This window comes from Phocoena sinus, chromosome 12 (assembly GCF_008692025.1).
Source record: "Phocoena sinus isolate mPhoSin1 chromosome 12, mPhoSin1.pri, whole genome shotgun sequence".
Taxonomy (NCBI): Eukaryota; Metazoa; Chordata; class Mammalia; order Artiodactyla; family Phocoenidae; genus Phocoena; species Phocoena sinus.
The window spans coordinates 37,265,413-37,282,243 of record NC_045774.1 but is presented as its reverse complement, the minus strand read 5'-3'; the positions used below and the strand labels follow the sequence as shown (position 1 = coordinate 37,282,243).

The window sequence follows — 16,831 nt, the reverse complement described above, 5'->3', positions numbered from 1 at the left end:
AGGCAGAAAAGAAAAGGCCACAACCAGCAACAAGAAAATTACGAAATGGGAAAGCTCATGGGTAAAGGCAAACCTACAGTAAAGGTAGGAAATCATCCACACACAAACTGGTAGGGAAGTTAAAAGACAAAAGTAATAAAATCGTCTGTATCCACAATAAGCAGTTAAGGGACACACAAAACAATTAGATGTAAAATATCAATATAATATCAAAACAAATAATCGTGAAAGGAGAAGAGTACAAATGAAGGATATTTAGAATGCATCTGAAATTAAGAGATCAGCAACTTAAAACAATCACATATATATAGACTGCTATACCAAAACCTCATGGTAACCACAAACCAAAAACCTATAATTGATATACACACAAAAAAGAAAAAGGAATCCAAACACAACACTAAAGATAGTCATCAAATTACAAGAGAAGAGCACAAAAGAGGAAAGGGGGAAAAAAAAAGTCCTCCAATATACCCTGTTAAGCACTTGTGCTTTGAGCACGCATGCTGCCTTCTGCTCAGATCCTGAACTACACTAGCTACCCAACATTCCAACCAATCTGGTCAGAATTCAAAGAACCTGGAGTAGCCCTCAGGTCCATAGGCTCACATAAGAATGATTCCCCCTACAATAAACATAATAGTAACTAGCATTGAACTAAGCATCTACTATCTGAGTCCTCTATTAGATCCTGGACATTTGCCTAGGAAGACCATCCAAGGTTAAAGCTACTCAAGGTCACACAAAGCCAGCTTGGATTCTATTGATAGAACCCATGTTCTTTCTGTGGCACCGCTTATGAATAAGGGCCTGTCCACCTGGGTCTCCAGCTTAACATGGCCATTTCTTCCTTTTGGGCTGTAGCCCTATCCTGAAGGTAGGCAGTCTCGACTGAGGCTCTGACACTCTGTATGTGTCTTATTAGCCCCCTCCCTGCAATGGTTGGACCTGACTTTTGGACTCAGTCACTGCCTGAAGCATTGCTCCTTTAGGGATGGGTTGCTGGCAACAAGGCCATTCACTGGTCACTGTCCAGGCCAGTACTGCCGGCCCCATCCACCACAGAAGCTCTGGGGTGGAGTTAGTTCACCCAGCCTGATCTACCGATAACATCTTCTCCATAATAAATGCTGATGAGAGATGTTTGGATGGCCACCTACTGTGGGCCAGCATTACAGTAAGCACCTAAAATTTATTGTTGAACTTGAGTAGTATTCATCCACCCTGGACCCTCAGGCTGTCTGTCATCCAAGCCCACATCAGATCATGGCCAAAAGCATGAAGAAATATTCCCTTGGTATGTTGACACAGTAGAAAAGGCGTTGTGCAAGAGAAATCCCAAGAAACAACAAATGTGAGATGTACACAGAGAGACTCTGGGTTCCTGCAGAATCATGGGTTGTTGGTCATAGTTCACACTGTCAGTGGGAAACTCACCCAACACAGGTTTGTAAAATTACATCAGTGGTGATAAGGAAGTTGGAAAAGTGATTGGTAAGGTTGAGAGTCCCATTTAGTCTCAGGTGGCAGCAGTTCCTCCTATAGCCTCTATACCATACAATGTGCATGAAAATCACCTGGGGCTCCTGTTACACACAGATTCTAACTCAGTACATCTGAGGTGGGGCCTGAGGCTCACCACTTCTAACAAGCACCCCGAAATGCTGAAAGCCACCGATCCTCAGACTACACTTTGCATAACAAGCCCAGAGACCTCCCTGACACAGGTTTAAAAAGGAAAAAATATAGTTGACTTACTTGGGTCTAAGTCATGCGTGTAGGTGACATTAGAACCTTCCGGCCAACTTGCATGATCTTACCAGAAACGTAATCATTCATAGAGGAAAAAGACCAAGCCAGCACTGAGTCTCAGAGCATGAGGCAGATGGAGCTTGGGGTTGAGGGAACTGGAAACACATATGGAAATCAAGAGAACGAAAGAATAGGCAGCAGTCAGAGGAATAGCAACAATGTTGTTCAACTGAATCCACGTTTGAAAAGCAGAGATGAAGGTAGCCTGGGGTATTTGAAGTTGGGCCAGGGAATGCCAGACCTAGGACGCTAGACTCACTGGCACAGAAAAGCCAAACTTCAAAGTCTTAACAACAAGCCACAGAAAGAAATCAGTGTGGGCAAAACAAAAATGCCAGAGTGAGCATAAGGTCACAAATGTCCAGGCAACCAGGTAGATTCCCAGATGTGGGTAGTGAACTTAACTGCTCACCTTCAGCTTCCAGAAGGAACCGAGCAAGGGAAATCCAAGTGTCCTAGTCTCAGAAGAAATAGTGTGTCCAGCAAGGAATCCAGGAAGGCTTGAAGGATGGGAGCTGGAAAACTCAGCAAACGCTCAGCTCTGCTACCCACGTCAAATCCGTAGTAAAGTTACGTTGTACTGAACCAATGAAAGGCCTGTATTCCTTCCTACGTGCGTGGGGCAGAATCAAGACGTGTGAGTTAAGTGCCTCTAGCTGTGAAAATTGGCAAACAGTATGAGGCAGGCTGGTAGAGCCCTGAGTCTCAAAGTGAGGTCCTAAATCAGCAGTATTAGCATCATCTGGGAACCTGTTAGGAAGTGTAAATTCTCAGCCATGCTCCAAACCTACCAATCAGAAACTGTGGGCGTAGCGCCCTGCAGCCTGTTTCTACAAGCCCTCCAGGTGATCCTGATGCACACTCACTGGAGTAGAGTCTACTGAAACCATGGCAGAGAGACGAGGCCAGGTGTGTCAGAGGACAATCATTATAAGTGGGCTTGATGATGGTGCTTTTAAAGAGCTAGTGAAGACTAAAGCCTGTTTACACGGAGAAGAAAACCCAGTAGAATAATGTAAAATAAAAATTCATAAAACATGCTCAGTGATCAACAAAGTTGGTCAATGATATTCCATGGTAGAGCTTTATCAATGTTGAGGAATCATCCAGCCATGGGTAGGACAATAATGTTCTGATGCTGGTAATGAGAGACATCCTGAGTACCCAGAGGGTCAACTCACAATATGTGCTTGAAAGTCCTCTCTGATGTATTTTTAAGAGACTCACCAAAAAGAAATGCCATTGGTGCCCTTGCTTGTGAAGAGATCTTCTCATCGGGGAAAAACAAACTTGAGAAAAACAAACATGGTGGTCTTAGTGGGATCTGTTTGACAAAAACATTGAGGAAAAATTTTGTTTTCAGTATGAACACAAGTGTGAGACACAAAACCCCAAAAACACGTAGGGGCTTTAATTACAGGCACACCTTGTTTTATTGTGCTTTGCTTTATGGTACTTCACAAATACTGCGTTATTCACATTGAATGTTTGTGGCAACCCTGCATCGAGCAAGTCTATTGGCACTATTTTTGCTAAGTTTGTGTCTCTGTGTCACATTTCGGTAATTCTCACAATATTTCAAGCTTTTTCATTATGATGAGATTTATTGTGGCGATCCGTGGTCTTTGATGTTACTATTGCAAAATGATTGCAACTCGCTGAAGGCTCAGGTGTTGGTGAGCATTTTTCAGCAATAAAGGAATATTTAATTCAAAAAACCCCAAAAAGCAAAGAAAAAAAACCGAAAAAAAAAACCCCATGTAGCTATATTCTATAATGGAAGTAACCTTTATGATATTCTAACTAGATTAAATTTTTAAATTGCTGGAGTTTTGTAGGAACCTTTTCAGATTCACTGTATAAATTCAAGTCATTCTCTTGGTTCTAACTGTGAACAATCACTGATTAGCGAAAAACTATTAAAATTGCTCCTTTTCACAAGAGTGTTTAAGTGATTTTGATACTTCTAAAGAGATTCTCTAAGTGTCTGGTGCTGAGAATTTATATATAATCATCGTCAACTACAGCATAGTGCAGTATATTGAAGAGCTAACATGAGTAGCTGTCAATAGAGGCAGATTATTAACAGCTGGGCATAAACTAGTCATTGGTAGATTTAAAATGACAGCTTATTTTGCTAAGTCATTTCATATGAACTAGATAGAGTGATATACTCAGAAGTTTACATTCCCCTGTCTCAGTGGTACTGAATAAACCTAGGCAATGGAAAATCGTGTCACATATGATCTTTAGTTTCTCTCTACTCATACAATCACAGAATCATTTTGAGGGAAGAGATTGTGTAAGTTTTGAGTGTAGCCTTCACTCTTGAAGGACCATCCAGCCTTTGCTTGGATACCACTAGCTACAGGAATTCATTACTCAGAACACCACCCATTCTTTCTGGGAACATTTCTAATCTTTTGAGGATTGTCTGCCTTACCTCCCAGATGAATTCATCAGCTTGAATCTTTGGCTCCTCCCTGAAGTTAAATATAAATGAGTCTGATCCCTCTGATTATTTTATATTTCTTTAAATATTTGAAGGCAATTATAAGAATCTCATTTAGTCTTTTCCAGACAATTCAACCTAAATTCTCTCAAAATTCCTCATAGGACATCAGTTTTAGACCCTGCAAAGGATGCAGTTTTGTCAGTGTCTGTCTTCAGATGCAAACTCTGAAACAGTCCGACCAGGAGACTGTAAAAGATCCCTCAGGTGAATGAGAAGATTAGATGTCACACAATTCTTATGTCCACTGCAGGAAAATAGCTGGTTACTTTATTACTCCTTTACTGAAGTAGCTTAACAAAATCCACCTATAACTTAAGATTATACGACAATGGACATGCTAAGGTGTAAGATGTAAATTCAAATGGCCCCTTGGCTTATGGCTATGAACTTTTGGATGGGGAATTATTAAACTATTCGTTTTCACAAGACTTCGGTTTTGGTACTCTTAAGAAGAGAATCGTCAATAAATAGAAAAGAATATTTTGATAGAGAATGATGCCTTTCTGTAGGCAAGTGAAGGGGAAAAAAGAGTTGGAAGGAAGCACATCTTTTAAATAAGAAGGACTGGGCTTCCCTGGTGGCGCAGTGGTTGAGAGTCCGCCTGCCGATGCAGGGGACACGGGTTCGTGCCCCGGTCCGGGAAGATCCCACATGCCGCGGAGCGGCTGGGCCCGTGAGCCATGGCCGCTGGGCCAGCACGTCCAGGGCCTGTGCTCCGCGGCGGGAGGGGCCCCAGCAGTGAGAGGCCCGCGTACCGCAAAATAAATAAATAAATAGATAAATAAGAAGGACTGAGCTGTGACTGATGCTGTTGCAACATCAGCACCATTTCTAGAATGAACTACTCTCCTGCCCACCACCTCACTTCATCCTCACCTTTTCACCACTGTAACAAAATTATTGAGTTGTTTCTTCCCCACATTTGTGTTCCCAACTTCTACTTCTGCGTCCTCTTACACTTCGGGGAAGAATATCCCCTCTTTGTAAAGGAGACAGAGGAACTAAGTGTTCTTTCTATGTAAAAGTAATGAGGAGTATTTTTCTATTTCTCAGTGTTTTCTTCTAGACAGTGACTTTTCCACCAGTAGCCTCTTGGACTTGTGCATTACAAAAGCTGCAAAGAGCTCTTTGGAAGCAATCCAAAGGAAATAGGTACATACTTAAAGGTGTTTTATTTAGACTTAGAGGTTTATTTATATTTGTCTCCACAAATTCTAAGCAGTATTGATCTATGTACTTGCCAGGATAAAACAAGACAAGAGACAAATCTTACCACTTAAAAAAAAAACCTCTCATGAGAATAAAGTACAACTAAAATATCTTTAAAAGCTCCTTCATCTAAATGCATGGCTGATATACCTCTACTGTAAATCCAGGGTACAATGAATTTTGGATTAGCGTTAGCAAACCACCAAAGAGGACACGTCCAGGTCTTTTATAGTGCTGTGTAGGTTTCTGAACAGCATTTAGAAACTTTTAAAATAAATTGTATGAATTATGAGTCCACTGGGTTTTCTTCTAGAACATCCTCCTAAAGAATACCAGATATGGTGTTTTGGCAATGATTGATTAGGTGACCAAGAGAATTTCCTTAAGAGGCAACAAGGTTTAGTTGGAAGGCATACATTCAGACAAAAAATAGGTTTGAAACCTAGTTTCATCCTTAATAAAAATAACTTGATGCAGTTATATATGCACTCTCAGCCTCATTTTTTCCTCTGTTAAATAAGGATAATAATCTCTCCTTCTAAGTGTTTTGAGGCATAGTCTAGGTAATAAATACAAAAGTTTTATTTCCTTTCTTTTTGCAGTATATATATTTTCTCAAACTTAACAGTAAGTTGAAGAATTTAGAATGGACTAGGAGATACACTTATCTTCAAAATGAAAAGATTTAAGAGGTCTTATAGAGAAATTTTCTGTTAATTAGTATTTCATTGCATCTCTAGTTATGGTCCTTCTCAATAACTGAAAGATGGCTCTCTAAAGTCCAGCATCAATGACATTAATGCTTCGCTTATCTCCATCTTGCTACCATTTTGGGTCATATTCCCATGAATTATTCTCTCCCAGAGAATGAATGAAGAAAGGAAAGGACATAAAACTTTATTAGCATTTCTGGTAATAAATTTAACTAAGAGACATTTTGAACTATGGATCAAAATGTGATTGGGCTCCCAATTCAATTCTGTTGACAAGTTAAAATCTTTGGAGGCAAGTGAAGATACCATCCAAGTCAGCATTTCCAACTTTGGGAAAATGATAGCGTCAGGACGGGGTGGGGGGGGTGGGGTCGGCTGCACACACAGGTGGGATAATGACTGGCAGTAATGGTGGGGAACCATTGAGGAGAACATTTCGGTGTTCCTGAAATGTCACCAAGCCTTCAGTATCATCAGCACCTCTGCCTCCATGCCAATTAAAAATCCACATAAATGTGGGGGCTTCCCTGCTGATGCAGGGGACATGGGTTCGTGCTCCAGTCCGGGAAGATCCCACATGCTGCAGAGCGGCTGGGCCCGTGAGCCATAGCCGCTGAGCCTGTGGGTCCGGAGCCTGTGCTCCGCAATGGGAGAGGCCACAACAGTGAGAGGCCCGCGTACCGCAAAAAAAAAAAAAAAAAAAATCCACATAAATGTACTTTAGAAACAAAGGAAATGGTGTCCTTCAGATGAGTGCCAAAATGGCAGTAACATCTTCTCTTGAAATAGCTAACCTGTTCTTTGTGTCCCTAAGCCCCTAGAGGGAATGCAGATCACTTTTCAAAGCTCTTAGATGGGAAAGGAACACTCACAAAATGGGAAAAGATACCTGCAGGGTGGGAACAAATGAGAAAGTGAGAAAACAGCAGGAAAAGCTGCCTGAAGAGGTTTCAGTACGTCGAAAACTATAAAGTCAGTGAGAAGTTGATCTTTCATTATTGTAACCAGCTGAGAAAATTCTGCCTCTAGCATATGCTAGAAAGGGTGTGAAAGAGAGAAGACTCATTTTGCCAAACTTAGATCCCACTCATGGCTGATGAGTCCTAACTTTGGAAGTAAAAAAATAATCAAGACTTTTGAGCCTGGAGGTTCAATTAACTTTAACAGCACGGCAGCTTCCTTTCTGAATTCTTTCTTTCTTTTCCTTTCCTTTCTCTCCCTCCCTCCCTCCTCTTCCTTCCTTCCACACAGCTCTTTCAGAACATTACAAGGATCACCTTGAAACAAAATTCTTTGTATTCCCAACGCAGACTTTCTTCTCTAGCTAAGAGTTAATATGTATTTCCTAAGCAGGAACAGTGACTATATTGGGGCTTAACATATCCCTTTCCCACAAGAAGAAAACAATGGACCAAGATAATTTCGCTGTATATATATATATATATATATATATATATATATATATACACACACACACACACACATACACACCAGTTATAACATTATGATCTCAAAAAAGGAATGGAATTAATCAGGAAAAGCTTAGAAGGGGTAGCCCAAAATATTAATTTAAATACAGAGATAAATGCAGGATGTTAATAAGAAGTATTGAGGAGGATTTCATTAAAATGTAATTTTTGCAACAATGCTCAGGATGCAGACCAGTTGTAGAATAACGTAAAACATTTATCTGGACTAAGGAGGCAATTAGGATAAGATTTAGAAAAGTGAAATAATGGCCTTTGTTGCAACACAGACATGAGAAACCTGTTTTCAGGCAAGAAACAATGAAAACATGTAATAGCAATGAACTTGAGACATTTTGTACTACATCTTTAGTAAATCTTTCTACATAGTGGGAAGAAACACGTTTTGTTTTTAAAACTAGATTTTATAAATCCAAATATCAGATTTTCCTCATTGATTTTAGAGGAATGGTTGTAATGTTTTTCATGCTCACAGAAATATTTTCTTGATTTTTCCTTGAATAACTAAAGACAGGAGCCAGGAACTGGAGTTAACGCTACCTATGGTGTCATATTGAATTATGATCCATAATCAGCCAAATCCCAAAGTTACCCATAGTTAAGGATTCTAGAAGAAAGTAGGGGCACAAATATATTTTTGATGTTCCATCTACTTTTCTTAAGTTTATCATATAGTAGGATGGATTACATTTTTGGATTTTGGAGTTGGTAGATATGAACTTCCTTATGTTCTACGCTGCATTGCTATATAGGCAACATTCATTCTACTTGTCAAATAAAGTGCATTTGTAATTTTGCTTATCTTTTCAAAACCATATTTTCTTAGCTCCTTCTTCCTGGCATCTTGAACGATATGATTTGCTTTCACTAATTCTTGTGTTACCAGGATAAATTTGGCATTAGGGTTTTTATATGTATGAGCAGGTTTGCAAAGATTTAAGCATGTATTAACAGAAGAAAACAGCTATGTTTAAGGTTAGAATATTAAGTTCACCAGCTGGAAATAAGCTGTGAAAATTCTAAAGAATTTTTCAGAATTTCCTATGAATTAGTATCCACATATAGATATTGGCAATGAGATATAACACAATGCTTTCTGATGATCTTATAAACTTTAACTCAGTATATATTTGGTTGTAAAAAAAAAAAAAAGAGTTCATTGAGAATAAGTGATTCTTGGTGTCAAATATAGCCTTCCTCACTATCCCAACTCCTGCATCCTCAGCTAATTAAGGATGCCATTCAATCACAGGGTTCTCTAACTACTTCTTAGTCCCGATGTCTAAATACATATGCTTTTATTAATATAACTATTTTGACCTTCCAGAGTATTTTTATTGTTGTTAAAGTTTGCTTCTTACCATTCAACGTGCTTGCCTGGCCTTCCTCTAATATCAGCACCAGAAGTATGTATTAATGTATTGTTGACTTGTTCCCATTCTTACTCTGAGAGTATTAAAATAATATAAGGTGATCCTGGTCTCACCTCCCTGGACACTTAGGGAACTCAGCAGAATAGTCTAGAGTGATTAAGATGAAGCATTTGGATTTTATAGCATCTGTGTGATCACCTCCATCGTGACTATTTTTAACACAGCACCCGTACTGGTCTCACCCCATGTTTCCTGCACTGTCCACCCCAATCCTACAGGAGACTTGATTATGTCTTCTGTAATATATCTCTGTTCATGTTTGATAGTGCCAATGTCCTGTCCCTGATCAAAAATCTTTCAATAAGCCAGGATGTTTGGTTTGGCATTTAAGTCACTCCCCAATCTGTCCTCAACTTATTTTTCTGAAGTGATTTTACACACTACTCCTTCTTAAAAACTCTCATCTCATAAAAATAAGGCTACTTACTTGTCCTTAAATACACAAGTATTCTTAGCTCTACAATTTTGATTATTTGGTCCACGCCAGTTAAAATGGTCTTTTCCCCCGAGGCTGTGGATCTATCTAACCTGGCTCTTATTTTAAACCCCAGCTAGAGTTCCCATCTCTAAGAGGCTGCCCCACCAGAGTCCACAGGCATCACACCCTCCGAGTTCCCAGACACACATTGTCCACACCTCTCATTAGGTGCTTATCAAATGCTTCCTTTTTTTTTTTTTTTTTGCGGTACGCGGGCCTCCCACTGTTGTGGCCTCTCCCACTGCGGAGCACAGGCTCCGGACGCGCAGGCTCAGCGGCCATGTCTCACGGGCCCAGCCGCTCCGCGGCACGTGGGATCTTCCCGGACTGGGGCACGAACCCGTGTCGCCTGCATCAGCAGGCTGACTCTCAACCACTGCGCCACCAGGGAAGCCCAAATGCTTCCTTTTATTGTTACATTTTATCTCTATACCTTGCCCTCCAAAAGAGACAATAAGTCCTGTAATGTTAGAGATTGCATCTTACATCTCTTCTCATCATCATGGCCTGGTAGAGTATTTTGCATATGGTATATGAATAATTAATATTTGTTAGTAACTATCCTGATAACTATAACCTAATTGCCATTTACTAAGAAGCATAGTTTCTATACTTTCAGATACTAACTAAGCAATCTATAAAAGCGAGAGTATCAATTTTTAATATTATTATTTCAAAAGAAGAACTAAGTAATAGAAAACTCCAGAAATTTAAGAAAATATTTCAGATTTTTTAAACTGCAACTGAAAGCTTCTCACTCTTACTTCCACCTTCTAATCTTTGCAATATTGAATCAATTGTTTACTATTAGAATAGATTATGCAACAAATGCCATAAATTGTGAAAGTAAATTGTAGCTTTTTGTTGAAATTCTCAGACATGACTAGTATCATTTTCTCATTTACTTTTCAATGCTCTTTTTTTAATTATCAAATGCTTATTATTTGTTGAGCAATTAGGCTTCTTGTGTTGCCCTGAATACATACAACCCCATCAGAAACAACTTTTTAATGCTAATAACAGCTTTCATGTAATATATCAGACCCTGCTATTTTGAAAAACGACATGACCAATAATGGGGTCCTTTAATCTGAACTTTTTGAATAGTTACTAAGAGAGATGAATAAATATATTTATACAAATTACACTATACTACTCTGAACATATAATTATTAAAGTCCTTTTAGATATAAAAGTGTTTTAATCTTACAATTCTGAGCCTATCTTGTATCCTTTTCGGTGTGAATTCATTGATAATATACAAGATTTGGTCTGTGGTTTTATGCCTTATTTTGTGCTAACAAGATTTATTCTTTGTCTCAAAAGTCCTTATAATTTTGAACTCAAAATTACAAAATATATGGGAATTAAATAACCTATTGATTATGCATCGAGCAGGTCATACTCAGGAATTTCTGTTGCACTGAAGGGGACTTAAGAAGACCTTTCGATTGTCTATTTTACAAGCAGGAATTTATATTTTGTGCTTAAAATAAGGCACACGTGCTTATGTGTGCATTATTTTATGCTTACACAGAGACCTTTCGTTTAAATGTCCACAAGAAACTAAATAAGAATGTAAGATAATGCCAGAAACTTTCCAGTTAATGATCACTGGTTGAATATATGTACTTACTTACATTTCATCCTGAAACTCCACCAAGTGGTATTAAAGAATAAAAAAATGATAACACACAGTAAAAAGAGAATGGACAAGAAGTGTCAACAGTTTTTGGAAGATAGAAAGTAGAGGATTAGCACATGACTTAGCAAAATGGAAAAACCTACAACTTATGATCATGCAGTGGGTTCCAATGTACAGATTTGACCCATAAAACCCTTGGAAAAGTCAGGATTTAGAAGTGGAAGGTGTATGTGAGGTACAGGATTAAAAATGCAAATGAATTGAATAATCTGTTCAAGGGGCAGTTAGACTGCCCTGAGGCACTTCCTCTAGTCTATGCAACGAGGCTTCTCCTCTGGACTGGTAAGACTCTTGAAGCACAGGCAGGCATGAGTTAAGTTTCTGAATACATGAGCATTAAATTAAATACTGTATGCTGAAAAAAAAAGCCTGCGTATTATGTAGCAAGAGCATCAGCTCCTCCCCAGTTCAGCCCAAGGAGGCTGTGGTCTGATGTATACCCCATAAGTAAAGTGGAAGACCCAGAACAAAGTCCTGCCAATCCCTACAGACCTAGTATTTGGAAGGCCCTGCTCAGTCATCATATGTGAAGGATACCAGCTGATCAGCCCACTAATGCATGACAAACTGCCAATCAAGTTTTAGTTTCTCTTTGGTATGAAAGGACAACTTTTGTGAAAGACTTCTAAGGAACAGCTCCAACAAGAAAGTCAGAGGCAAAAATAAACATAACAGAAAATATTCAGGCGTTCCCACTGGCTATTCTCTCTGCTTGGAATGCTTTTCCCCATATCTGCTCTCTTTACTCCTACACTTCATTCAGAACTTGTGCAAATACAAAATAATGAGACATCTTTTCTTACTATTATATTTAATATTGTGTTCACTCCCCATCACCCAATTCTTGGTTATTCTATTTCTTTACTTGAGCTTATATTTCTGCATATATTAATCACTACACAGACATTTTGATACGTTCATGTATTTGTTGTCCATCTACCCCACCCCCAAATGAACACTCATAAAGGTAGGAACATTGCCTATCGCACATAGTAGATCCTTGATAATTACTGTTAATATTATCTACTTATCTGTTTACTTATTTAGTAAAAATAAGTAACTTGGATAAAGCAAAAACAAAGTAGGAAACACAATTTTAAAAGAATAAGTATTCAGAGAATAAGAAAATTTATAGCCAAGAAGCAATTCAAATATATTAACTATACAAAAGCAACAATTAGAGAAGAATTAGCTCTTAAAAGTTCCAAATATTAAAAATTAAAGATATAGTTCAATAGAAGTTTGGGAAGACTTGGTAAAGAAAATCTACAAGAGAGTAAAGAGAAATATAAGATATGAACAATACGAAAGAAAAAATAAGAATGTAAGAGATCAATCCTGAAAGACAAATGTCTGACTAATAGGAGCTTCCTGCAGTAACACAAAAGAGTAGAGGGGAGGGAACAATTAAGGATATAATGTAGGTTGTTTTCTAGAATGGAAGGAAAGCGCTCTTGGATGGAAAGTCCCTCCAGATGCTCTACAAACTAAGTGAAAAAGAAACTCATCAAGATACTGTTTTACTGAATTTCAGAACTTGAAGCTAAAAAGATTTTCTACATCAATAAACCTCAAAAATATAACATGGAACCAAAGTAAGTTACAGAGTATATATATATTTTAAAACCTAAAAAACCAGCATTTTGTATTATTAATAACTATGTAAATATTCAGTAAAACTACAAAAAGCTTTCATGAGAATAATGACACCAAAATCATGATAGTAACTATCTGTGGAGAGATGGGGGGAAATCATATTTAGGAAGACTACAGAGGAAGCATCATTTATATGTATAAAATTTTATTTAAAAAATGACTTTAAGCAAATATAACATAAGATTCAATGAAACTGAGTGGTGGGTATAACGGTATTATTATAATATCCTCTATACTTTTTGATGTTTTTGAAATATTTCACTGTTTAAAACAAAAAGATGCAAGAAACCAAAAGAAAGAAAACAGGTTACATAAAAAATTACAGGGAACAAAATGATATCAGATTTCTTAACTGTAATAATGGAAATTAGAAGATAATGGAGAAACAGCCACCCAGTTCTGAGAGAAGATTTTCAACCAAGAAGCACATATCCATCCAAAATGTTAGTCAATTAATATAAAAGTAGGGTAAAAACACTTCAGACTTAAAATCATTCACCTCTTCTTAAGAAAGTTGTGAATTATGTACTCTGTGAAATAAGAGAGCAAACCAGGTAAGAGAAAGACATGAGAGCTGTTAAGAAAAAAATTGCACTGGAAACTTGTTAAAAGTGGCAAGACAAATTTTATTTTAGCTGCTGTAGTAGAGAAGACAGACTTCAGTATACAGCTAAACTCCATGCCCACAAATTTGATTACCTAGGTGAAATAGACACATTTCTTTAAAGTCACAATCTGCCAAAACTCACACAAGAAGAAATTTGAATAGGCCTATACCTATTAAATAAATTAATCAATTGAGATAGATATATAGATATATACATATATCTCAATTAATAACTTTTCAAAACAAAAAGCACCAAGCCCAGATGGGTTCATCGGTGAATTCCACCAAGCATTTAAGAAAGAAATTATTCCAATTTTCTGCAATCTCTTCCAGAAGACAGAAGCAGATGGAAAACTTCCTGATTCTATGAGGTAGCATTAACCTAATGCCAAAACCAAAGAAAATACAGGAAAAGAACACTACCTTTTACAAATATAGATGCAAGTATCCTAACAAAATGTTTTCAAACAAAATGAATTCAACAATGAACAAAAATAATTACACACCACAACCAAGTGGGATTTATACTAGACTGGTTCACTATTCAAAAATCAACTAATGCAATAAAAAAGACATTTTTAGCCACTTAGCAGGTAGCTCCAGCCACAGACTTTTATTTTGAGATTTATTCTGACTGAATCAGAAACCAGTTTGCTGTATCTCCCAGGTTCCAAGGGATACTTTGAAGCCTTTCTCAATAGGCTTGAAGAGAAGAGACCTTGCCCCCTCCCTTATCACCACTTTATGGAGATGATGAGACTCATAACATAGCACTCTCCAAAGGAATACTCTTTCCAGTCTCCAAATTCCCTGATCACTTATGCTCAGCCCTTTCATATGTTCAGTTTAAGTGAATATGTCTTAATATTTCCTATGCAGGATCTGCCTGGTCAATCTGGTACCTCATTTTGGTGTGAAAGTAGTTGGCATCTATTATCTTGAGGTTCTATCACTGAGACTGAAATAATTCCTTTTCCACCATTGATCCTCTCTGTTAGAATCTTCCCTCATGACTTGCTGAATACTAGGATGTGTTTGATGCATTCTCTTCCTGGAAAACAACATTCGTCCCTGTGCTATTGACAGCTCCACATCTGTGTATGTGATTTCAAGGTCACTAGTGCAGAAACTACCATCATTCCATTTGTAGCTGCACATCACCTAACATGCTGAAACTCATCTAAAGAGTTGTTGACTTAACTATTTTCACCCTGCAATAATTTGCTGATGATATTTTCTAAGAAGTATTGTGACCAATTTTATATTAGGAGTTGGCAAGATTGAAAAGATCCTGATTTTCTAAAATAATAATAAGTGGCGGGGGTACAAGAAATAATGTGTTTTATTAAGTAAAGTTCTCACATATTTTAACCACTAACCACATTATTGTGTTAAATTTTGCCAAACTGATGTACAGTTTTAACATTTAAAATGTGCAAAAGGTAAATATTCTGAGGGAGAGGAAAATAGCAGGCTGAAGATGAACTGCACTTGATAAAAATAGCTTAAAACACTCCCTTTGTAATATTTACAAGTCCTAAAAGCTAAGACTTTTCAGTGTAACAATGTAAGTCTGACAATTCTACTAGTAAGTATTTTTATTTGTATCACTGCAGTCAGGCAAACCTTCATAAATGAAATCGATAGACATAATTTTCAGGTGGAACTGATAGTTTGACTTTAGATGCTACCTTTCTGCCTATAAAATACAGCAAGGGGAGGGGAAGAAACCCACATTTCAAAATGGGAAACTCAAAAGCAATTCAGTCCGAATAAGCTAACTAACATTTACAAAGTAATTCTCATCCTTATAAATTGCCTTCTTGCAGGAAACAGACCTTATCCTGACTTTTAATATTTCAATGCACCGATCTTGGTGGATGGAGAATGGACCAGGATGTACGGTGACATCAGTGACACCTGCCCCAGACTGGGCCCCAGAAGACCATCGCTACATCACGGTCTCGGGGTGTTTTCTGGAGTACCAGTACATAGAAGTGGCTCATAGTTCCCTCCAGATTGTCCTCGCAGTAAGTGTCGACAGCCAACCACTCCTTCTAGTGCTTCCGGAACTGTTTTATTTCTGTGCAAACTCAGTGCACACAGTTGGAACCTGTGGGTAAAATGTGGCTCTGTGCTTTTTCCTAATCAGTGCCACTTTTAACAGGGATGTGTCAGGTTAAACCAGGCTGTGCTGTGGGCCGAGTGCTTCTTTCTGGCTGTGCTGCTAATTCTGGGAACTCCCCTCTCCCTTTGCCCTAGCTTCTTCTTAGACTTCCCCTAGGTACCATCCATCTCTTTTTATCACCCCCCCCCCCCACCTTTTTCAACACAATTCAGCTTTTCTATAAATTCCACTTCTAGACTATCATGCCCCTATTTTTCATAGTATTATGTCAATGAAGAACCCTCCCTCTACAAGAAGGCATTTGGAGTTATAAATAACTCCTATGTTTTTGAAGAACTTTCACTAAAGCTAAATGCACACTTTTGTGGGATTCACAAAGTTATTTGTGGGATTCATAAAGTTATTCATTCAACTTTATTATACATGTCTCCATTTATTTATTACAGATTGTGTATGTGCAGATCTACGTATATTTTCTTAGACTCCATGTAGATCTGCAACTGAGGTGCACCGTCTTAACAATTATAAACAACTAACAATACAAGTAGAATCTGCTTGTGACCTCTTTCTTTACTTTCAGAATGATATTAACTCACAATTCTTAAATAACAAGACATAAAATGTTCTGGGTAGAATGGCACCAACTGGTTCACGTAAAATTCTTCTGGAATTTAAAAAGAAACAATGTGAGTGTGTGTATTAGGTTATGTAACTAATATATAGTTATTAGATATTTTAAAATGAGGAATAGGGCTTCCCTGGTGGCGAAGCGGTTGAGAGTCCGCCTCCGATGCAGGGGGCACTGGTCCGGAAGGATCCCACATGCCGCGGAGCGGCTGGGCCCGTGAGCCATGGCCGCTGAGCCTGCGCGTCCGGAGCCTGTGCTCCGCAAGGGAGAGGCCACAACAGTGAGAGACCCGCGTACCGCAAAAAAAAAAAAAAAAAAGTGAGGAATACATGTATATAAACATATACATACACACACATATATAATCACAATGCACTTCGTATGCTGTGCTAGTAAACACTTCCCAAGTCTCTGTGACTAAAAACCACAAAGGTTTATTCTCATGGGTCAGCAGGAAGTT

At 38.2% G+C, this 16,831-nt stretch overlaps 1 protein-coding gene across 1 annotated transcript in view; it reads left to right on the top strand.

Annotated features, from left to right (window-relative positions):
• The window catches only part of NKAIN2 (sodium/potassium transporting ATPase interacting 2), a 1,007,037-nt gene that overhangs the window by 838,698 nt on the left and 151,508 nt on the right, over nt 1–16,831 (top strand). The window contains exon 5 of the mRNA XM_032651214.1: nt 15,445–15,645. Coding sequence (XP_032507105.1) covers nt 15,445–15,645 — 201 coding nt within the window. The remainder of the gene's footprint in view (nt 1–15,444; nt 15,646–16,831) is intronic.